We start from the raw sequence: 22,017 nt of genomic DNA on the forward strand, positions 1-22,017 counted from the left end.
TGTATTTTAAAATATACAATATTATTGACGAGTTTTCACACAATGTTTTCTTACACCATGAAAAATAATGAATTTGTATCACAAAAAAAACATTAAATAAGGAATGATTGCGAAGCCAAATGTGCGATCAAGACATCTAATTAAGAAGTAAATATACCTCTCCTATAAAAGGAATAATAATTTAAAATGTAACATGAAAGACTTTGCATCCTGTGTGGTATCTTAGAAGTCCTTTGATATTTTATGTCGCACTACATTTTATACATTTGGTGTTATTTAATGTGCTAAATAAAAATAAGCAAACCGGAGTATGTAACTTTGTGTTGGTTATTGCAACAGTCATTTGCTGAAAACAACTTGACAGGATACAAATTTTGGGAATGTGCAATAATATCTGCACACACAATGACTAAAGAAAATATACCACTGTGACATTATTTATTGGAATCACTTGCATTTTCTCTACCTTTACCTTCCTTCTGGCTGTTTGAATATTTGTTGAAATCATTCAACTTCGCAGATGAGTGATTCTTTAAAGTATAATAACTAAACTGTACAATGACCAACAGAATAAGTACTTAACTAAACACTAACATTGTATTAATCGCATTTTAAAATTCGCTTTTCTTTCTTTGTTCAAAATAATTGCTCCAATTAAAAACCCTCCCATGGGTTTGTGTTTACAAGTACACAGCTGCTAATTATTATTTAAGATGGGTAATAGTGTACACACTTAAAGCAGAACATGCATCATATTATAGCTCTAAACTGGGATAATATTCATGTTATCGGGACCCAGACCTTTAACGTGCCTCCAGCATCAATGAGAGGACCAGCATCTTTAAATCTATTCGCCGTCCACGGTGACGACCGCGTCCTCCGTTGCGCTCGCCTGCTCGCCGTCTCCTCGCCGCCGCAGCAGCTTATTCAGCAGCTTGTTGAAGGCGCCGCTGAAGGCCGGGCTGGAGAAGTAGTACACCACCGGGTTGAGGACGCTGTTGAAGTAGGTGAAGCACACAGAGGTGTAGAAGGCCAGGTTGGCCTCCTCGAAGTGGCCGCACTCGTGGTACCACACCTTGAGGATCCACACGGCGATGCGCGAGATGGTGCTGGGGAAGAAGCAGGTGATGAAAATCAGAGCCACGGCCGCCACGAACTGCACGGCCCGCTTGATCTTCCCGCTCTTGTCCAGCGTCCGGACCCGGAGCTGCCACGTGATCCGGATGGTGCAGAAGGCCACGATGGCGGCAGGCAGGAAGAACTGGAGGACGTAGAAGGTGTTGTGCCAGGTGGCGAGCGGGCTGAAGCCCATGCAGATGTTGAAGCTCTCACACTGAGTGCGGTTGCCGATGTAGAAGAAGTGCTCGTTGGCCAGGAGGTACCCGGTGGCCAGGAAGATCAGACCCCACAGGCCCAGCGAGACCCACAGCGCGTAGCCCAGACCCATCCGGTTGATCCGGTTCCTCGGGTGGACGATCTTCAGGTACCGGTCGACGGCGACGGCCGTGAGGAAGAAGATCCCCGCCGCGCGGTTGGCCGCCAGCAGGAAGAGGAGCACGCGGCACGCCGCGTCGCCGTGCCGCCAGTCCTGCCCCCGCCGGTAGTAGTCGGCCCGGAAGGGCAGGCAGAACAGCACCACCGAGTCGGCCACGGCCAGGTGGGTCAGGTACACGGAGTTGGGCTGCCAGGAGTCCATGTGGAAGACGAACATCCACAGCGCCACCACGTTGCCCATCAGCCCGAACATGAACTCCAGGATGAGGACGGGCGGCAGAACCCGGGTCAGGACAGGCGACTCGAAGGCGCAGCACACGTCCGCCGCCGAGAGGTTCATCTTCTACCAGAGCCGCCGGCTGCTGTTTGCATTCATGCAAAACGAGCCCCGGGCAAACATGGGTTATCTCCGGGGGGGGGGAATGACCCAGAGGAGCGTGGAAACAACTGTAAACGTTACACGCCTGGGGAGCACGGCTTCATTATAAAACTATTATGCAGGGGACAAGGTTCACTCGGGGGTGGGGGGGGGGGGGCTGGAAAACAAGCAACCTGCCGCCTTTTAAGTGACTCGGAGCAGGTGACTTTTATCCTTGGTGCTTTAAGGTTTTTTTTTCCCTTTTTTTAATAGACACAAGAAAAACAAAGTTGGAAAGAAGAGCGAAGAGGCGAAGGAGACTGAAATTTATTAGCCTACAGTTTCTGTTTGAGTGAAGAACATTTGGGAGGTTTCACGTCATACCACACCTTTGGCAAACGAGAGAAAGCAGCTATTATTAACTAAAAAAGGAAAAATGAAGGAAATGAAGCCAAGTGAGTGGCAGAGTCCGCAGCTTTTTATGAACAGTAAATAAAATAGGTATAAAATGACGTAATGTGTACATTTGGCCAGGTTGTCGTCGTTACAGGTCACATCCGTTTCAGTAAAAGTGCATATTTGGTCTTCACTTCTTGACTTCACCGAGATCTTCAATGCTTTCATCGTCCACCTGAAACACAGAGACACACCACCAGTTCAGCGCCGAGGCGATCCTTACAGATACCAAGAATGTGGATTCATCCGCCGAAGAAAATAGTCCCAACACACGGACCATTGACTCGCTCGCTTGATAAAAAAAACTAAGATAAAAATAAAAAAAAATAAAAGGCATTTTCACAGATTGTGTTGATTAAATGATTCCAGCCCACCACCAGGTTGTTGTTGTGGTTTTAAACTGTGCACACAGGAGGTCACAGTCGGCTCACCTCAGGCCACTTCTCTTGAATGACGTCGATGATGTCGTCCGTGAAATCTCCCTGAATGATTATTTCATCCTCCGCTGTCACAGAGGCACCACAAGAGAATTTCTGGGCGAAGAACCGCTGAGCTTCTTTAAGTTCGATGTCTGCAAAGAGTCCACGAAGGATGTCAGAGAACAACAAAGCAGAGCCTGAGGATAATTAAACAGGAAACTGCTCTCACCAAATGTCGCCATGCCGCACACTCTTGTGACATATTTTTTCTTGGCTCTTGGGATTTTTGCTATTGTGACTTTCTGAGGAAGAGTCTTCTTTTTCTGTTTGATCTGTCCTCTGCCACCTTAAGAAGAGAAAATAAAAAACAACAAATCAACCGGAATCTTTAGAGACGTCCACCAACAAGACAGCAGCAGAGTTATTATCATTAAATCAAACATGAATAAAATAACCAAATCTACCAGCTCTGACATTTAGGGGTCACAACAGGAAGAAGGCAGCTTCCCAGTGAGAATAATGATGCGTAACTGGAACAATATGATCAGCCCGCTAAAGATAAAACGTTACGTTGTCAGCGTACCTCTCTTCTGTTTCTTTTTCTCCTCCTCCTCGCCAGCAGGGGGCGCCTCTCCGGCGCTGAGGTCCTGTTTGGGCGCAGTCACTGCGGGGCCAGTGGTTCACAGGGACAAGGGGAAGAAATATCAAAACCAACCAAGCAGACCGGTGACCCCGCAGAGCGCTGCTGGGTTTTCCTTTCAGTTTGAGGTCCCTACTGACCTTTGACCCGGGAGGATTTGACCTCATTATGAGGACGGCTCTCACTCTGAACACATTAAACCGAGTTTGTAGACTCTGCGCCCAACAGATCATTTGCATTCTTCTGAATAACTCTCTGTCCTGTTATGCTCCAGGTGGATTTAATATTTAACTTCTTGTAAACATCACATGGCAGAATAACAGCAAAACACTGGCAATAAATATGCAGTAAAATTATTTATTACCTTTTTTTTGACTAGATGACAAAATGACCACATGCAGACTTTGGCGAGGTTAAAATCTTGAAAGGAACTCACCTACAGTCATCGTGGCAAACACATCTGGGAAGTTCTTCTCAAGCCAGTGCCTACATTTAGCTGGCTCAGGCATGTACTCACAGTACTGCAGACGCAACACAGAGGAATCAGTGAGACCGGAACGAGCAGCATAAATATTCTGTTTGGTGTATGAAGGTGTGTCTGTTTAAGGTCTAATATGTCCTCCTTGTTTTAGCTGGATGTCTTTCTCTATTTTGCATGTTGACTTTTCATTAGTTTGAGAGCGCAGAAGAGTTTATACCGTTTAAATCGATGGCCAATGAGGTGTAATCTGAGATGACATTTGAGATATTTGCAGACGATTTAGTCCTGAAGCTTACCTCCGTAGGAAGAGAGCACACTGCAAAAGAACAACAACAAATGAATCACACCGTCACATCTTTAAAAGACATAAAAAGTATATCAGAGCAGTTAAAGAGAGGACCGTGTGAGAAGATGCCAAACTAAAGTTACACACTGTACCTCCACAGTAAAGTACTTTCAGCGGGTACTTTGAGTCAGAGTGATATGTCCGATGTTCTGGTTTGCTTTCCAAAGAACCAGATTCCATCTCAGTAGTAGCCATCACAAACGATCTGAGTAAGACAGAAAAAAAAAAACACCATAATGTAAGCAGCGTAGAGGAGTAGACGCAGAGAAAATTAAAAAGGAAAAGATTTGCAGAAACGACTGGACACGTTTATTAGATGGAGATGCTTCCGTGACCCAGGACTCACTTTGATGAGTTTCATATAATGTAATCATCTCTGTATGACAAAATGATATCATTTAGAATTTAAAACATATTTAGTGATGTCATTGATGTTGAAATAAGGTTTGTAATATATACAAAAGAGTATAAATAACTTTCTTCCACTCATCTAACGTTACCTTAATATACTGCTAAATGTTTAGGCTTAGTTTTTTAGTTCAATTTTGTTGTCTTTTTTACATTTCTGTTGTTTATTGTTTATTTAAGTACGATTGAGAGCAACGTTTAACGGGAGACAAATTTCACGTATGTGTAAACACACATGGCCAATAAAGCCGATTCTGATTAAACTTAATGACAGGTCTTCAATTGTGTCACACTATCATAGCAAGCAATATTTCATCATGCTAGCACAGATCAGTTGCAGGAGCTAACAGCATTACACGGACTTGTGGGACCTGAAATTAGCTTGCAGGGTGGGGGCTAATTAAAGGCACAACAGCAGCAGGGCAGTTAACAGTTGGCTTGGCTAGCTTTAGCTGGCTAAGACATGCGGCTGTTATTTTAATTACAGCGCTTAGCTACCAATACTTGTTGTAATGTGTATGCATTGAATGTAACAGTTACAATCCCACTAGAACAGTGGAAACAAACTGTGCCGTAATGTAAATATACCCCCGAGTTTATTTGAGTAGCTTCACTCGTCAGGTAACCGTTGACTCACCCAGCTGTCACCGTCAGCACCAGTTTATGGGGCTTTAGCTTAGCATGCTAAACAAAGCTAATCAAGCTAACGAACTGTGCCGTTAAAAACGACCCCGAATGACCGGGAGAAGATGGGATGAGTTACGTACCCTGCGAAATATACTCTTAAAATTGATGTCTCGTCGGTGAATCCGCTCGCATTATTATTGACGTTGGTTGGACTTTTAGAGAATCATTCTCTTTGAACTGGGTTTAGTTGGCGTACTTCTAGCACGCCTAGTGGCGCTTCTTGTTTTAGTTGTGAAAGTAGGCGGAGGCGCAGCGTGGATCCACAGCAGCGCCTCCTGCCGGCCGGAGGGCGCGGTTGCGCCGCGTCGGTGCGCAGCAGCGCCCCCCGGCGCCCGGAGGGCGAACACGCGACACCCACCCGTTTGAAAGAAAATGTTCCAAACCAAGTGATATAAATACAATACAAACGTTCAATACAGATGTGTGCCGAATTAATTTATTATATACTTAATATTATTAATTTTGGAAAAAATAATTGTGACATGTTATGCCTTTTCTGTTTTAAACCGTGATGTGCGAAAGTAACAAAATCGTTTCTTTGATTTATTTTACTTCCATATATCTAGGAAAAAAGTTATATATAAGACATGCATAATACCAATTTGGCTTTGAATAAAAATAATGTCGAAAAAAATGGGCGTACGTTTGAGTGACGTCATCGTCCAATCGTCGTTCTCCCACTTCTCGTCGTCAAAAGTTAAACTATCTCAGAAGCTAACGCTAGTTAGCCAGCCCTTCTACACTTTTAGAAATAACGTTACATTTATACATTCAGCTAACGGTATTTACATGTGTTTTTACGCGTGGTTTATTCATACAGGAGTTTACTTATTCACCCTTATTTTGCAGCGATTCAGTCAATTGTTGTCTGAACTTTGGCCTCAGTAACTTAAGCTAACGCTAGCCGACTAGCATGCCCCCCAAAAGATGCCCACTGCAAGCTCGATACGCCACGTACATGACGGTGACATAAGACGGGAGGTCGCTGGAGGAGAAACACCAAGGAAGTAGCTGCTATGATGTGATGGAGAAAGGGAGAAGATTGTCCCCATCGGGTGGAGGATCCTCAGCCGGGTTTCCCTGGTCCAATGGTAAACACACGCGCACCAGCATTGTGTTGACAATAACAACAACTTGAATCCTCCCACTCTGGCTTTCAGATACTTCCGCCGAGTTGTGGCACAGCACTCCAGTTAAAAAGGTCAGCGACATTTTCACCCAGAAGGTTAAACATCCATTTGAAGCCTCCATGGTGTCTTATTAACGATGTGGCACTTCCACAGAAGGATGCCGGTGCTTCACTGGATGCGAGCAGCTTCAAGCTGGACAACGTGGCCCCGCGGTGGGCCCTGAACACACCTCCCGTCCTGTGTGGCCCCAGCTCGCAGGTGCAGCTCCCCGCGAGCGCCTCCTCCGTGCTGAGGATGAGGAGGGAGCTCCAGCTGCTGATGGCCGAGCTGAAGGACCGCGACCGGGAGCTGGACGCCATGGCGGCCTCCCATCGCGGGCAGCTCCACGCCTGGGAGCGAGACCGCCAGAAGGTGCTCTCCCTGGAGCAGAGGTGCGCCCGCTTGGACGGTGAGGACACAAGGGGCGTCTTCTTTGATTTGATACGGATCCTCTTTTACTGTTTCTAGAGTCTGTCTTTTGTTACCGTCGGTGCAGAGGAGCTGCAGAAACGCAACGAGGTGATCAGAGTCCTGACTAAGCGCGTGTGGGGGGTGGAGACCAGGAAGGAGGAGGTCCAGAAGGAGCTGAGCGCGGCCCAACAGAAGCTCTGTGAGCTGCAGAACATCGGCCAGAAATGTCAAGACTTTGAGGCACGATTGTCGCATAATTACACGTTTATGACGGTTCACGCTGCTTTTAGGTTAACGTGTCTGTGGTGTCTCTTTAGGAGAAGAACCAGAGTCTGAGCTCCACGCTCATGGCTCTGTCCACTAAGGTCGGCTCCCTGCAGGTCAGGGAGGAGGAGCTGAGCTCCATGCTCAAACTCAAGGACAAAGATGTGGCCGAGGCCTCAGGCCGCGTGGACGACCTGACAGCGCGCCTCAGAGACCTGGAGACCACGGTGACGGAAAGTCGCTCGCGGGAAAGTGAACTCCTGAGAGACTCGGAGGAGAAGAAACGCCGCTGCAGAGAGTCCAGACACGAGGTCACGCACCTCAAAGGTACAAAGCACAGGACCCCCCCCCCACACACTGCAGCCTGTCTGTGAAGCTTGAAGCTTGTCATCATGGCTGCTGACTGTGTCCTGCAGAGGAGCTGCAGCAGCAGGTGACACAGAGCAGCAGCCAGCGGGAGGAGATCATCCGCCTCAAACAGGAGCTGCAGCTGCTGCACAGAGATCTGCTTCTGTCTGGTACAGTCAACTGGGACTTTGTCTTCATGTCCTGAATCCACAGCTGTTATTTCACTCCCCCTTTTTTAATCTTTTCTTAGTTATTCTCTGTATATTTGATTGAATTAATTAGAAGCTTATTAAAACTTCTTTGACAAAAACGTGACGGAATGTGTGTGACCCCGCTGAGATGAGAGATGAGAGATGTTTGTCTCCAGGGGAGGGGGACGGCTGGAGGGACGAGCTGCTGGAACTGTCTCGCTCCAAACAGGAGCGCGCCGCCTCCGAGCTTCGCTGCCTCCGACAGGTACGGCGTCCCCCCCCCGGAGGGACATGAGAAGACCAACAGTCCCCTTTTACAGGAAAGCTTTTCTGGAAGAGAAACTCCTGTTGTTTGATTACAGTTCAGAGACTTTGTCATTTCCTCATTACTGAGTCGTCTTTCTGGTTAGACAGCATTCCTCAGGTGGCTGCTTTAGTCCCCTTCAGTCTCCGTTAGTCCCCTTCAGTCTCCGTTAGTCCCCTTCAGACTCCTTTAGTCTCCTTCAGTCTCCGTTAGTCCCCTTCAGTCTCCGTTAGTCCCCTTCAGACTCCTTTAGTCTCCTTCAGTCTCCGTTAGTCCCCTTCAGTCCCCTTTAGTCTCCGTTAGTCCCCTTCAGTCTCCGTTAGTCCCCTTCAGACTCCTTTAGTCCCCTTCAGTCTCCGTTAGTCCCCTTCAGTCCCCTTTAGTCTCCGTTAGTCCTCTTCAGTCTCCGTTAGTCCCCTTCAGTCCCCTTTAGTCTCCGTTAGTCCCCTTCAGTCTCCGTTAGTCCCCTTCAGTCTCCGTTAGTCCCCTTCAGTCCCCTTTAGTCTCCGTTAGTCCCCTTCAGTCTCCGTTAGTCTCCTTCAGTCTTTATATGACTTTTTGTATGTATTTATATTTACTTTAGAGTTTATTTCAAAGTCTTATTTATTTGTTCTTTTAATATTAAATAGTTGTGAAATGTGAACCAGGTGTGTGAGAATCAGCGCAGCGACCTGCAGAGCCTGCAGATGAAGCTGGAAGTCGCCCGTGGAGCTCAGCGGGAGGCGAGGCTGTTACCTGGCAGGTGAGCAGCATAAACGGGGGGGGGGAGCGTTGACCAGCGTCTCCAGTCGTTTGGCTCTCTGTGCCTCAGTCAGGACGGCCGCTCGCCTTCGGCGCTCAGAGGCGACACCTGGAGACGTTTGGGGGACCAGCAGGGAGCAGTGGACCCGGGAGTCTTCTTCTCTTCGCCCTCCACTGACGTGAGACCACCATGTTCACATCAACGACCTATGCTAAGCTAAGCTAGCCAGCCGCATCATCTGACCCCCCCCCCCCCCCCCCCCCCTCCCCAGGGAGACGACCCGCTCAGCTGCTGTCCCCTGCAGCAGCTGCTGGATGAGTCCCGGCGGCTCGCGGGTCCAATAAGCTGCTGCAGCTCCGTGCACAGTCCCGCTATGAGCTGTGGGGACCCCCCGTACCCACACACCTCCACCACGCCTCACCTCCACCCCCTCCACCCCCCCCAGCCGACCGCCGGCGAGGAGTTGCACGGCGCAGGTTTCAGTCGGTGAGGCGTGGCGTCAAGGGTGTCGTTCAGGTGTGTTGACGCTTAACTGATTTCTTTTTTTTGTTTTTATCAGACCAGTGAAACTCCACCCGAAGCCTCCACCCGTCTGAAGGACAGATTTGATGTTTTCAAAGGGTACCTTCAGTATTGACCCGAGTGCGCTGGTGTGAGAGGACGTGCTGATTGGTGCGTGTGATGTAAAGGGGGCGGGACTCAAACCGGTCCCACAGGGCCGACGGGTGCTCCGTCTTTCCGGTTCCTCCACCCGCGGATGACTCCGTGACTCCGGAGGACGCGTCCATGGCTCCTCACAACTCGTTTTGTTACCCGGTCACTGCTTTTGATTAAAAGTATATTTACATCCAAAACCCTTTTGTTGGTGTTTTCCTCCCGTTGAACGCGCATCAGAAGCAGCTTTTTATTACCTGTGGGCCGGCTCTGTTCCTCTAATCAGAAGCAGGAGCATTTTGGGACGTCTGGGACACTTGTTACTTTGAAGAGGCGGAAGAGAACCCGGAGACCTCGGAGTGGATCTCAGTGACAAAATGAGCAAAACGAAGAACAAAAGCGACAACAAGACGGAGAAAGCTCTGGCTGCTGAGAAAGAGCAGTTTGGGAAGCAGCAGGTGAGTCGTCTGAAGGAGCAGCTCCGGGTCATCTCCTGCTTTATGTCAAATACTGGACCAGAACACCGAATGTAAAGCTCCAACCGGAGGAAAACAATGTTTTAAGTTGATGTTTAGGTGGAAACGTTTGCTTTTTGTTGTTTCTGAAAGTTCTTCTGTGGGATAAATTCATCGTGGGGGGGGGGGGGGGGGGGACACCTTCAGACCACACTAAAACACACAATAACACTTCCATTGTACTTCTCATGGCTCTGATCCATAGCAAGCACTTTCCTGTTCTTCTGGGTTTGTTTCCTTGTGGTTGAAATGCACTTTTTGCTGCTTTGGATGAAAGATTCAGCTAAAAGACATGAACTCTTTTGTTTTTATCTTCATGTTTGAACCGAGTCTCTTTTCTTTCAGCTTCACAGCATCAGTAAAACGCTGGTTTCTGGTGAAGTGCCTCCGAAAGAGAAATATGTGCGCAGTATCCTTTTAAATTTAACTTCTCAATGACATAAAGCGCACAGAGGCCATTGAGGCGCATCCTCTGGAAACCATGAGTGTCTGTAGTGAATTTCGAGGTAATCTGTTGTAAAGTTTGCTCCAGAGTGCGAATATGAAGAGAGGTTAAGAGGACTCGTCCTCTGGGGGACATGAATGTCCTCCAGAGGACTCGTCCTCTGGGGGACATGAATGTCCTCCTGAGGACTCGTCCTCTGGGGGACATGAATGTCCTCCAGAGGACTCGTCCTCTGGGGGACATGAATGTCCTCCTGACAGGGAGCTTCAGACAAACGTAAAACCAACTCCATCAAACAAAGTAAGGCGTGCAGTTTGTGCCTTGACGGCTGTGATGACATCATCGTGGGGACGCACAAGGAGGGCGGAGCCACCACCTTCTGGTCCTACGCCCTCAACCTGCCTCTGTCCAGCAACTCCATCATCAGCTGGAAGTTCTGCTACCTGCTGCACAAAGTGCTCCGGGACGGACACCGAAACGTGAGCAACAGGCTGGACCTCGTCCTCCTGCTTCCTCTGTGTCTCCTCCTTCCTCCTTTAATCTCTCTCCTCACTGTGTCTCCTCCTTCCTCCTCTCTGTGTCTCCTCCCTCCTTTAATCTCTCTCCTCACTGTGTCTCCTCCCTCCTCTCTGTCTCCTTCCTCCTCACTGTGTCTCCTCCTTCCTCTCTCTGTCTCCTCCCTCCTCTCTGTGTCTCCTTCCTCCTCTAATCTCCCTCCTCTCTGTGTCTCCTTCCTCCTCTCTGTCTCCTCCCTCCTCTCTGTGTCTCCTTCCTCCTCTAATCTCCCTCCTCTCTGTGTCTCCTTCCTCCTCTCTGTCTCCTCCCTCCTCTCTCTGTGTGCCTCCTCCCTCCTCTAATCTCCTCCTCTCTCTTCCTTTACAGTCGGTCCGTGATTCTCACCGATACTGCAGGAACATTAAAGACATGGGGGTTCTCTGGGTGAGCAGCAGTACCAGAAGCAGTTAAATTGATCAAAATATGACTCCCCCAACTGGAAAATAAATAAATCTGCCTCATAAATGATTAAATATGGATGAGAAATCAAATGCTGGACTTTAAGAGGTCTTCGACTTGTTTCATTTGTACTGTATTCTACTGCAGGGAAACCTGCACGATCGATACGGGCACATCGTCGCCCTGTCGGCCAAGTTCCTCTGCCTCAAGATGGAATTCCACGCGAAGGTACCAGGTGACGGTTTGTGTTTCCCGGCTGGATGGATGTGGGGATGATGACTGTTGAAATGAATCCTCAGCACAAGGCGGTCGCCGGCAGCCTGGAGGCCAGCGACGAGACTCTGGAGAAGGAAGCAGGAAACGACGTCACCAAACTGTACGTTTTCCTGATCCTGATGTTTCGGCCCATCTTCTGCCCAGCGATCCCCCTTCATGTTGCTTTTTGACGCTCCGCAGGTTGGACCTGGTACAGGAGCTGATGGACTACTGGGAGGGCGCGCTGAAGATGCAGGAGACAGGTGGGTTCCCCTCAACGTTCCCCTCTGCTTTGATGCCAGGGGCGGAGCGTCTGGTGACGTCTGTTTTTTCCCCAAGTTCTGCGGCAGCTGGACGCCAACGGAGCGACGTCCAGCACGCCGGCCGGCCAGTGCCGCCTGACGCCTCTGATCCCGCTCATCCTGGACTGCAGCTTCCTCTACCACTTCTCCGTGCTGCTGATGTTCAAGCTGCACAGCCGTGAGTCCCCGCCTCCTTCAGCTGCTCCGCCTCCCATTGGTGGAATTCTCCTTGTTATCGTTTGCTTTAAATGTGTTATTCTTTACTTCGTTGGAAAGTTTCTTCTCTTTTTGTTACTATTTATTATCGCTAATTAGTGCATATTTTATTCAATGTAAACAGGCATCGCTCCGGATGTTCTTCTCGGACATCGAGAGCGGTTCCGTGACTTATTTAACAGGTTTGTTGATGGGTTTGTTCTCACGAGGCATAAATCACGACCTCTGTTTGGTTGTCGCGGTGACGTCTCGTTTCCTTTCTTCAGCCTCTCTCAGTTCTTCGACCGAGCCAGAGAAACCGAGTTCTTCAAGAGCATCATCCAGATCCCGGACCTCCCCGATGTGAGTCCACATGTAACATCTCATTTGACTGTACTAATAATAAATATCCCATAAATAGTTTATTATTACTTACACAATGTATACGCAGGGTTTACTTGCTGTAACTATTAACTGATGATTGATCGATTGTTTGGTTTGTGAACTTATTGAAAATGGCTTCCTAATAACCCAAAGTGACACTTTCACAATGTTTCTTATTGTTACGAACACATCAGCATTATTACTAATAACATTACTAACATTACAAACTTCATTACCGATACATTTACACGTATTCACATTTTTAGAAAAGCAAAAAATCAGCACATTTAGAAGCTGGTTTTACTTCAAAATAACTTGAAACCATCAAAATATGGTCGGAGTATTTAGATTCAACAAAAACAAATGTTAAAATGTGTTGAAATAATATAATATAAATATATCCACAGGCCCCTCCCAACTTCCTCCGCGCTGCGGCGTGGGCCGAGTACCGGAGGCCGGTGGTGGTGATGCCCGGCGAGCGGCGCCACGACGAAGAGGTGGAGACGCAGCCGGAGTTCAGACAAGAGACGCAGACGCCGCAGGTAAAAACGCACAAACAAACTCCGCCTTCCCGCCCCCCCCCCCCTCTCGCCGGCTAACGCTGTCGTCTCCACGGCAGCACCACCTGCTCCACCAGACGGGCTCATCTGAGGCGGAGCAGAGCCTGAAGAGGGAGCTGGAGGTGCTCAGACCGGAGCTGCAGCTCATCAAGACCGAGGTGAGCCCAGTGGGGGTTTGGGGGGGGGGGACGGATGGATCCCACGCGGTCGGGACGTCCCGGGTGTCTGATGGGCGGCGTTTCCTGTCCCTCAGGCCCAGAGGTGCGTCACCGAGCTGAGGGCTCAGGTGAACCGGCTGGAGGCCGAGGTGGAGGAGCAGCGCGCCCACAAGCAGACGGCCATGATGGAGAAGGAGCACATGCGGATGGAGGTGGAGGCGCTGCGCAGCGCCAACGTGGCCAACGTCGGGGCTCAGATCGGGTTCAAGGAGGCCGACGGTGAGGCCGCAGACGTGGGGTGTTAATTCATGGGCGGGTTGATCGAGGTCCTGAGATGTGAGAAGAGACACGAAGATACTCAACAAAACTTCACAACACGACTTGAATAACGCGTGTAATGCGTTCTGCAGGCAGAGCGCAGGCGGCAGAGATCCGCTTCACGCAACTCAAAGAGAGACACGCCGAGCTGATCACCAGCCACGCCGACTTGATGAAGAAGGTGAGCTTCACGCGACCTTCACGCGACCTTCACGCGACCTTCACGCGACCTTTACGCGACCTTCACGCGACCTCCTTGATGTGCTTCGCGTTAATTAATTAAAAACCTCCCTACTGTCTGGCATTTATTACACACATCTGGCTACTTAAATAAATCCTTATTCTAAATTGATCCCTGTGGGGGGAGTTTCGCATCCAACATACAAACACAGTGTGGATTGAATGGATGTTGTTGTTTACTTGTGTCTCTGTGTGTTTGTGCAGAACGCAGAGACGGTGAAGTCGCTCTCGGTGGCTAAACACGGTCAGAACGACTGGCTGAGGAACAAACAGCAGCTGGAGGAGGAGCTGGAGAACGTGAGACAAGAGAACAGGACCATGGTGAGAGAAGCCCCCCCCCCCCCACACCCCCCCCATCATCAGCTGTTCACAACACACCCACCTGTCATAAGTATTGATCAGGTGTGTGTGTGTGTGTCCCCCCCCTCTGATCAGATGAGCCAGCAGCAGCAGGAGGTGCAGCGCCTGAGCAAAGAGCTTCTGGAGCAAAGGGCGGAGCTTCTTCACGCTCGCAGCTCTCTGGACAGCAAAGTGATGGTGAGGCCCATGTCAACAACAACAACAACAACAACAACAACGAGGAGACGCGAGTGAAGGCTCCACCGGGACAGAGCTCAAGTAGAAGGAAACCCACTAATGGACGCCTTCTTTCAGGAGGGGTCCCAGCTGAGCGGCGTGCTGGCGGCCCTGCAGGCGGAGCGCGACGCGCTGCTGCGCTCGGCCGGCGAGAGGGAGGCGGAGCTTAGCTCGCTGAGGGGGCGGGCCCAGCAGCAGCAGGGCGCCACGGACCAGGAGCGGGACCGCCTCCTCCGAGAGCTGGAGGCCCTGAGGGCTCAGCTGCAGCAGCAGGTACGAAGCCTGTGAGATTTAAGCATTATTCAAACAGCTTGTTCAGGCTTAAAGCTCTTTGGGGCGTTTCAATAGTTATGATCCAAAATGATGATCAGGTTCATAAAGACATTCAAATAATCTTCCAAACCAGAGAACTCTAATATTAGAAAGTTTGTTTCTTTGATGTTTGACGTGAAGCATGTGCCTGTTCAAATGAAACGCTCCCCTCCATAAAGCTGAGCATCAACGCCGAGCAGAAGGTGGAGATCGACGGGCTGAGACGAGAGCTGGACGCCACGCGGGCGGAGTTGAACCGCCTGAGCGGCGCCCTGCAGAGCAAAGAGATGGTGGGGAAATCGCCCAGCACACTCTCCCGCGCCTCCTCGGACGCTTTTGGGGACCTTCATCGCTCCCTCTTCTCTCCTTTTGTGACCCTCAGAGCGGCACCCAGCTGAGCAGCTCTCTGGCGGGGCTGCGGGCGGAGAGGGAGGCGCTGCTGCGCGCCGCCGGCGAGCGGGAGGCGGAGCTGGCCTCCCTGCGGCAGCGAGCTCAGCTCCACCTCGGCTCCATGGAGGAGGAGAGGCGGAGGAGCGGCGCCGAGCTGGGGAGCCTCCACGCTCAGCTGCAGCAGCAGGTGGCTCTCTCACACACACACACACACCATGGGGCACACTCGGGCTGGTTGCTCACTGATGTGTGTGTGTGTGTGTGTGTGTGTGTGTGTGCGTGCGTGCGTGTGTGTGTGCACAGGCCTGCCGGGAAGGAGAGCTCTCCAGGAAGCTGCAGGAGGAGCAGTTCTGCCTGCTGCAGTGCGCCGTGGTGGAGGCCGAGGGCATCGTGCTGGACGCCGTGGCCAAGCTGGACGACCCGGTGCACGTCGGCTGCGTCAGCTCGCCCGGTAAACAGGTGGCGTTGTTTGGGCGGAGGGGAGGAAGTCCCAGCATGCAACAGGAAGATGAAAAACCAACCCACTTGTTGTTGTTCTCTCATTCTGCTGCTTAAAGCTACCTTAAAGTTCTCCTCACCGGTTTCCCCTCCATGTGTTTCAGAGTATCTGATGAATCGAGCTGAAATCACTGTGAGCGCCATCGACAAGATGCATCAGAGCCACGGCGCCTACGTGGGAAACCTGAGCGGTGAGCCTCCATCGGCACACCGCCAACAACTAGTAGAGCAGCGCATGAAGCATGAAGTGTGTTTGTGATGAATCTCCAGACGCCAGCGGCCTGCTGAGGTCCGTCACGCAGTTCTCCCACCTCGCCGCCGACACCATCGTCAACGGCTCGGCGACGTCTCACTCCGCCCCCACCGACCAGGCCGACCGTGAGACACACACACACACACACACAAACGGGGGGGGGGGGGGGGGTTTATAGAAGTATGAACCCGACGAAACCTCTGTGTCCCCCAGATTTGATTGACAGCTGTCGGGATTGTGCCAACCGCTGCCTCCTGTACCTGAAGGACCTGAAGTTCCAGGCCACGTTGCCGGGGGCGGATCCCTCCGCCGTGCGCGGCGCCGTGCAGCGGATCCTCGCCTTGGGACAGGTGAGACGCATTCAAACAACTCTCAGAATGAGACCTAGCTATTATTTATTGTAATTTACCTTTTATTCTGCTTTATTCATGATTTATCGTGACTATGAAGTTTTATTTCTTTATCTTAGTGTAATAATTTATTGTTCTCTTATGTGTGGATGAAGGAGGTTGTTGTGTACTTTCCAGAAGTAAAAGAAGTGCTCAAATCTTATGTATTAATACGACAGTGTGCAAAGTGCAAAGTTCTGCTTTCAGAATAATACTTTACTAAAAATACACAATAATTACTACACAAGTACAAAATCACTTGTTTATTATTATTATATTTCTGGATTATAATTATCAATGCTATAATAACTATATATATTAGCTTGTGAATTTCGTAAATGAATCCATAAATATTATCTTAAACTATAAAAAATACATCATAATGAATATGTTGATGTGAAGTAAAGGGTTATAGAAATATTTATATATATAAATAAAAACTCAAGTCCGTCCTGGAGTACAGTACAGCTGCTTTAATGTATGACTACGTACGTTTGGTTAGGGTCTCCGTCCCAGAGGACAGGATGTGCTGAAAGAGGAGCTGGGAGCCATGGTGGACAAAGAGATGGTCGCCACGGCAACTGCCATCGAAGAGGCAGTGCTACGAATGGACGTGAGGACGCTCGCCCGAGTCGACACACACACACACACACACACACACACACACACAGAGCTGGTGATGCTCAACTTGGTTGATCTGTTCCTCAGGAGATACTAAATCAGGCGAGGAGAGAAACTTCTGGCGTCCAGCTGGAGGTGAACCAGAGGTGAGATGATCGCTGTGGAAGCTCTTCTTTGATACGTGTTGTTCTGTGATGACTCTCATTGTTTCTTATCAGCATCCTGGGATCCTGTTCAGACCTGATGAAGGTAAGGAGTCTGCTTTAAAAAAGACATCTCATTTTGTGTTCATTAAGTGGTCTTCTTTCTAACTGGGATTCTTCTTCTGTGGTTCTTTTGTCTGCAGGCGGTACACATGCTGGTGATGGCGTCCACCGACCTGCAGAAAGACATCGTGGAGGGAGGCAGGGTGAGTGGACACAAGTTACAAGAGACTTTACATCTTCCTGGTCGATCACACTTTCATTTAATTCAAAGTGCCAAACAATAAAAAAATACAAAACTGAGTAATTATTTATTATTAATAAAAGTGTCTTATAAAAATGCATGAAATATGAATGGAACGGATAAACAAAGAAAGCACTCTCTCTTCAGCGGTGCGTTCACTGACACTTTAACGACCGCTCTGTTCTCCAGGGAGCAACCTCCGTCACCGACTTTTATGCCAAAAACTCTCGCTGGACGGAAGGACTCATCTCGGCCTCTAAGGCTGTGGGCTGGGGCGCCACTCAGCTGCTGTACGTATGCACACGCGCGCGCACACGCACACACACACACACGCACGCATGCACGCACGCACACACGCACGCACACAGCGTCGTCCACACGTCCTGAACATCTTTTGTGCGCTCAGGGACTCGGCCGACCGGGTGGTGGGGGAAAAGGGAACGTACGAGGAGCTCATCGCCTGCTCTCACGAGATCGCTGCCAGCACGGCTCACCTGGTGGCCGCCTCAAAGGTACTTTTCAAAAAGGCTTTTAAACCAGGAATGTTCTTTTCAGCTGTACTTAACATTCATTGATTCTGTAGCTGATTACATGTGTGTTACACAATGGCTAGTGGTGTCTTACAAAAACAATTGTTCCTATTCTGCCTAGATTGAGTAGTAGTAGTCTAACTACTTAGATATGGTCTTTACCTACTTAGATTTGGTCTTAACCTACTTAGATGTGGTCTTAACCTACTCAGATGTGGTCTTAAACTACTTAGATATGGTCTTTACCTACTTAGATTTGGTCTTAACCTACTTAGATGTGGTCTTAACCTACTCAGATGTGGTCTTAAACTACTTAGATATGGTCTTTACCTACTTAGATTTGGTCTTAACCTACTTAGATGTGGTCTTAACCTACTCAGATGTGGTCTTAAACTACTTAGATATGGTCTTTACCTACTTAGATTTGGTCTTAACCTACTTTGATGTGGTCTTAACCTACTTAGATGTGGTCTTAACCTACTCGGATGTGGTCTTAACCTACTCAGATGTGGTCTTAACCTACTCAGATGTGGTCTTAAACTACTTAGATGTGGTCTTAACCTACTCAGATGTGGTCTTAAACTACTTAAATGTGGTCTTAACCTACTCAGATGTGGTCTTAAACTACTTAAATGTGGTCTTAACCTACTCAGATGTGGTCTTAAACTACTTAAATGTGGTCTTAACCTACTCAGATGTGGTCTTAAACTACTTAAATGTGGTCTTAACCTACTCAGATGTGGTCTTAAACTACTTAGATGTGGTCTTAACCTACTCAGATGTGGTCTTAAACTACTTAAATGTGGTCTTAACCTACTCAGATGTGGTCTTAAACTACTTAAATGTGGTCTTAACCTACTCAGATGTGGTCTTAAACTACTTAAATGTGGTCTTAACCTACTCAGATGTGGTCTGAATGCTTGACTTCCTGTAACTTGTCTGATGTGTTGTAGTTGTTGTTGGTGCATCTGTAAGTATCCTTTTAACTGTTCACTGTCATCGGTGGTGACCTCAGGTGAAGGCCGACCGCGGCAACAAGAAGCTGCACACGCTGAAGGAGGCCTCGCGCCACGTCAACGACATGGCGGCCGTGGTCGTCACTTCCACCAAACACGGGCAGCAGCAGGTGTCCGACCGAGGTGAGGGAACGCTCCGCCCACCACGCAGGCCCCCGGGATCTAACGGCAGCTTTAACCCCAACGTGTCTCCACAGGTGCGACGGACTTCTCCGGCATGTCTCTGATCAAACTAAAAACGGAGGAGATGGAGGCTCAGGTGAGACGGTTGTTTTGCAGTGAAACAAAAAGCATTTATGCCACGGGAACATTTGAGGAACATTAATGCTTGTACACATAGACCTCCATCAGTAAACGAGACCATCAGAGAGAAGATGGTCTGTTTCTACATAGTTCTTCTTAATCAGTTTCACCTGGTCGGATTCTAGTGAAACTAGAACCTCCTTCAGCTTAGACTCCAGCAGAGACCGGTCCAACGTGGACGCACCCAGATCCTCCAGCAGGTGCAGAGATTCTCCTCTTTGCAGACCCACAATGCATTCCTTGACCCGCTTGAGGGAAGGGAGGCCCGGGGGATCCAGAACCAGAACCAGAACCCATGCGGTAGAATGAGAGGTTTTCTACAAGCACCCTGGTGTCGGAGACACTTCCACTTTAGTCCACAGGGGGCGACAGAATCAACTCACATCAAACCTTATGATCACTTTAAGTAACGTTTCAACAGACAGAGTGACTCGCAACACAAGTATTTTGAATATGTGACGGTGTCTCCTCCCCCGCTGGCGTTCCCGTTGAGTGGGAAGCAGCTGACGTGGTTGTGCCATCTGGTTCTCTCAGGTGAAGGTGCTGCAGCTGGAGAACCAGCTGGAGCAGGAGCGGGTCCGGCTCGGGGAGCTGAGGAAGAGGCACTACGACCTCGACGCCTCCGGAGACGGAGGCACAGCCGCCGATGACGGAGACGACAACTTCCCCCCCCCGCCGCCCCCCACCCTGCTGGACCCCGCGTCTGAACCTCTGTCCTTCTTACAGACGCGGCCCTACCTGAACACCCAGAGCTGTGCATCCACCAATCCCTTTGCACCAGCTCCAACAGAGCCCCCGTGCTCCACAGTGACCAACACCGTCACCCCTCACAGCTACACCCCCTCTCAAAGCTACACCCCCTCGCAAACCTACACCCCCTCTCCAAACTTAACCCCATCTCCAAACTTAACCCCGTCTCAGACCTACACCCCCTCTCAAACCTACACGCCCTCTCCAAACTTAACCCCAACTCCAAATTTAACCCCGTCTCAAACCTACACCCCCTCGCAAACCTACACCCCGTCTCAAACCTACACCCCCTCGCAAATCTACACCCCCTCTCAAAGCTACACCCCCTCTCAGACCTACACCCCGTCTCAAACCTACACCCCATCTGAAACCTACACCCCCTCTCCAAACTTAACCCCATCCCAGACTTACCCCACAGCTCAGCCCTACAAACCTAACACAACCCAGGCTTACCTAAACCCTGAAACGCATCCCTCCGCCCAAACCACCTCCCTCTCCCGGCCTCAGTCACCGTCTCTGCCCCGGACTGAGCCTGAAAACACTGCGGAGACCGTCAAACCTGCCTCGAGGAGATCCAACATCTTCACCAAATCAGGGAACCTGCTGAAGAACGCAGTAAGGAGATGAACCCCTTTTGCCGCTAGAGTTGGAGGTTCAGACCTCTCAGATCTAGTTCTAAACTGCTCAGATGTGATCTTCAAATACTAAGATGTGGTCTTAAACGACTCAGATTTGGTCTTAAACTACTAAGATGTGGTCTTAACATACTAAGATGTGGTCTTAAACTACTCCGATCTGGTCTTAACCTACTGAGATGTGGTCTTAAACTACTAAGATGTGGTCTTAACATACTAAGATGTGGTCTTAAACTACTAAGATGTGGTCTTAACATACTAAGATGTGGTCTTAAACTACTCCGATCTGGTCTTAACCTACTGAGATGTGGTCTTAAACTACTAAGATGTGGTCTTAACATACTAAGATGTGGTCTTAAACTACTAAGATGTGGTCTTAACATACTAAGATGTGGTCTTAAACTACTCCGATCTGGTCTTAACCTACTAAGATGTGGTCTTAAACTACACAGATCTGGTCTTAACCTACTCAGATCTAGGTTTCTGCTGGATGTTCACAATGTTATGTTATCATGATGTTATTCTAACTGAGATGATTAAAGTAGATCTCTTTGAATAAATAATCTTTTTTTCGTTACAGTTCAAACGAGGTGAAACAGGAACTGGGGAATCTTGAAGGACGACTGAAGAAGAATCTGACATTTTACCAAACAATTCATGGAAGTATAAATATAGTTTTATGACTCAAAATCACTCAAATAATCTTGTTGTATTTCTGGCTTAAAAGAAGAATAAATGTGCATATAAAAATATCCAAAATTATTTTTGTAATCATACTGCTGCCTGTATTATGTTACAGATTGCTGTTTGATTTATTAAAAATCATAATTTAACCTGAGGCAGAATCTTTCCTCTCACTTCTGATGTGGAGGTTTTTAAATATTTGTCACATTATCCACATAGTTTTAGTCACAAGTTAAACAAATTTAAGGCGCTTTACTTGAACATGTTTTGCTATTCTACTTTTACCGTACTACATCTCAGAGATCTAATATTGTACTTTTTACTCCAGCACTTCTTTTAAACCAGGGAAAGTCTCACAGCGACCTCATCTGTCTGTTTGTCTGTCATGCGCAATGCAAACTGCAATCTCACCACTGTGATCTCCAGTCGGGACCAAAGTGAAGCTGCTTCAAACTAGAGAGATATATCCCGGAACTACATACTTTCAGACTAAAAGTACTGTTATGTTGACTGCATTTCTAGAGATGCAGAACATGTTTTTGTTCTGCATTATGATTCAAAAAGAAAAAATAGACATAAAATGCTATACAAATATAAGCAATAAGGTACGAGAGGCTGTACTTTATCCATGGGCGTAACCATGATTTTAGACATTGGGGGGGTCCAGATGAATACCCTTCACCATGTTTTTTTGCCACTGCTTTCAGCATGCCTGTCTCTTTCCCTGTGTCTCTCTGATGGCTGCATTGTGACCACAAGTCATTTTTATCAGAAAAACAGCAACTCATGCTTTTACTCGTTTTATTTGCTTACACATTTAGCTCGGTATGTAGTTTATCGTCCAATAATGTAACAGTTCCACGGTGTTGGTTAGTCATAACTCTGTAAAGCATGTATATTGTGGGATATAGATAC

At 48.6% G+C, this 22,017-nt stretch overlaps 4 protein-coding genes across 6 annotated transcripts; 2 read left to right on the top strand and 2 right to left on the bottom strand.

Moving 5' to 3' along the window:
• Positions 1–237: 237 nt before the first annotated feature.
• Positions 238–1,870, bottom strand: LOC119227032 (hydroxycarboxylic acid receptor 2-like). Its single transcript, XM_037485479.2, has one exon. It carries the CDS (start codon positions 1,832–1,834, stop codon positions 848–850), a length of 987 nt encoding a protein of 328 aa, XP_037341376.2. The 5' UTR covers positions 1,835–1,870; the 3' UTR covers positions 238–847.
• A 286-nt stretch (positions 1,871–2,156) lies between these two features.
• denr (density-regulated protein) lies at positions 2,157–5,531 on the bottom strand. Of its 2 annotated transcripts, none has more exons than XM_037484367.2 (8): positions 5,370–5,531; positions 4,287–4,399; positions 4,145–4,164; positions 3,804–3,888; positions 3,311–3,391; positions 2,957–3,073; positions 2,740–2,879; positions 2,157–2,483 (listed from the first exon to the last, which is right to left on the bottom strand). In XM_037484367.2, exons 2-8 carry the CDS (start codon positions 4,387–4,389, stop codon positions 2,439–2,441), a joined length of 591 nt encoding a protein of 196 aa, XP_037340264.1. In that variant the 5' UTR covers positions 4,390–4,399; positions 5,370–5,531; the 3' UTR covers positions 2,157–2,438. The 2 variants fall into 2 exon arrangements, with proteins under 2 accessions (XP_037340264.1, XP_062414948.1); XM_062558964.1 differs by having other exon boundaries at positions 3,311–3,399; positions 3,803–3,888.
• Positions 5,532–5,940: 409 nt separating this feature from the next.
• Positions 5,941–8,723, top strand: ccdc62 (coiled-coil domain containing 62). Of its 2 annotated transcripts, XM_062558956.1 has the most exons (8): positions 5,941–6,380; positions 6,450–6,490; positions 6,573–6,867; positions 6,955–7,109; positions 7,187–7,460; positions 7,550–7,651; positions 7,849–7,937; positions 8,606–8,718. In XM_062558956.1, the coding sequence occupies exons 1-8, from the start codon at positions 6,314–6,316 to the stop codon at positions 8,609–8,611; spliced, it is 1,029 nt and encodes a 342-aa protein (XP_062414940.1). In that variant the 5' UTR covers positions 5,941–6,313; the 3' UTR covers positions 8,612–8,718. The 2 variants fall into 2 exon arrangements, with proteins under 2 accessions (XP_062414940.1, XP_062414941.1); XM_062558957.1 differs by lacking the exon at positions 7,849–7,937 and having other exon boundaries at positions 5,942–6,380; positions 8,624–8,723.
• Positions 8,724–9,324: 601 nt separating this feature from the next.
• Positions 9,325–21,727, top strand: LOC119226354 (huntingtin-interacting protein 1-related protein-like). Its single transcript, XM_062558966.1, has 33 exons — positions 9,325–9,830; positions 10,233–10,298; positions 10,671–10,811; positions 11,215–11,271; positions 11,434–11,514; positions 11,586–11,662; positions 11,743–11,804; positions 11,881–12,021; positions 12,184–12,241; positions 12,326–12,401; positions 12,830–12,964; positions 13,042–13,140; positions 13,236–13,419; positions 13,551–13,639; positions 13,903–14,019; positions 14,134–14,235; positions 14,353–14,547; positions 14,766–14,876; positions 14,969–15,163; positions 15,280–15,427; positions 15,579–15,665; positions 15,745–15,852; positions 15,941–16,077; positions 16,619–16,729; positions 16,825–16,883; positions 16,956–16,986; positions 17,084–17,146; positions 17,374–17,474; positions 17,591–17,696; positions 18,730–18,853; positions 18,928–18,989; positions 19,568–20,398; positions 20,999–21,727. The coding sequence occupies exons 1-33, from the start codon at positions 9,750–9,752 to the stop codon at positions 21,032–21,034; spliced, it is 4,071 nt and encodes a 1,356-aa protein (XP_062414950.1). The 5' UTR covers positions 9,325–9,749; the 3' UTR covers positions 21,035–21,727.
• The last annotated feature ends 290 nt before the right edge of the window (positions 21,728–22,017 follow it).

The sequence above is a fragment of the Pungitius pungitius genome, chromosome 18 (genome assembly GCF_949316345.1).
Source record: "Pungitius pungitius chromosome 18, fPunPun2.1, whole genome shotgun sequence".
Lineage (NCBI taxonomy): Eukaryota > Metazoa > Chordata > Actinopteri > Perciformes > Gasterosteidae > Pungitius > Pungitius pungitius.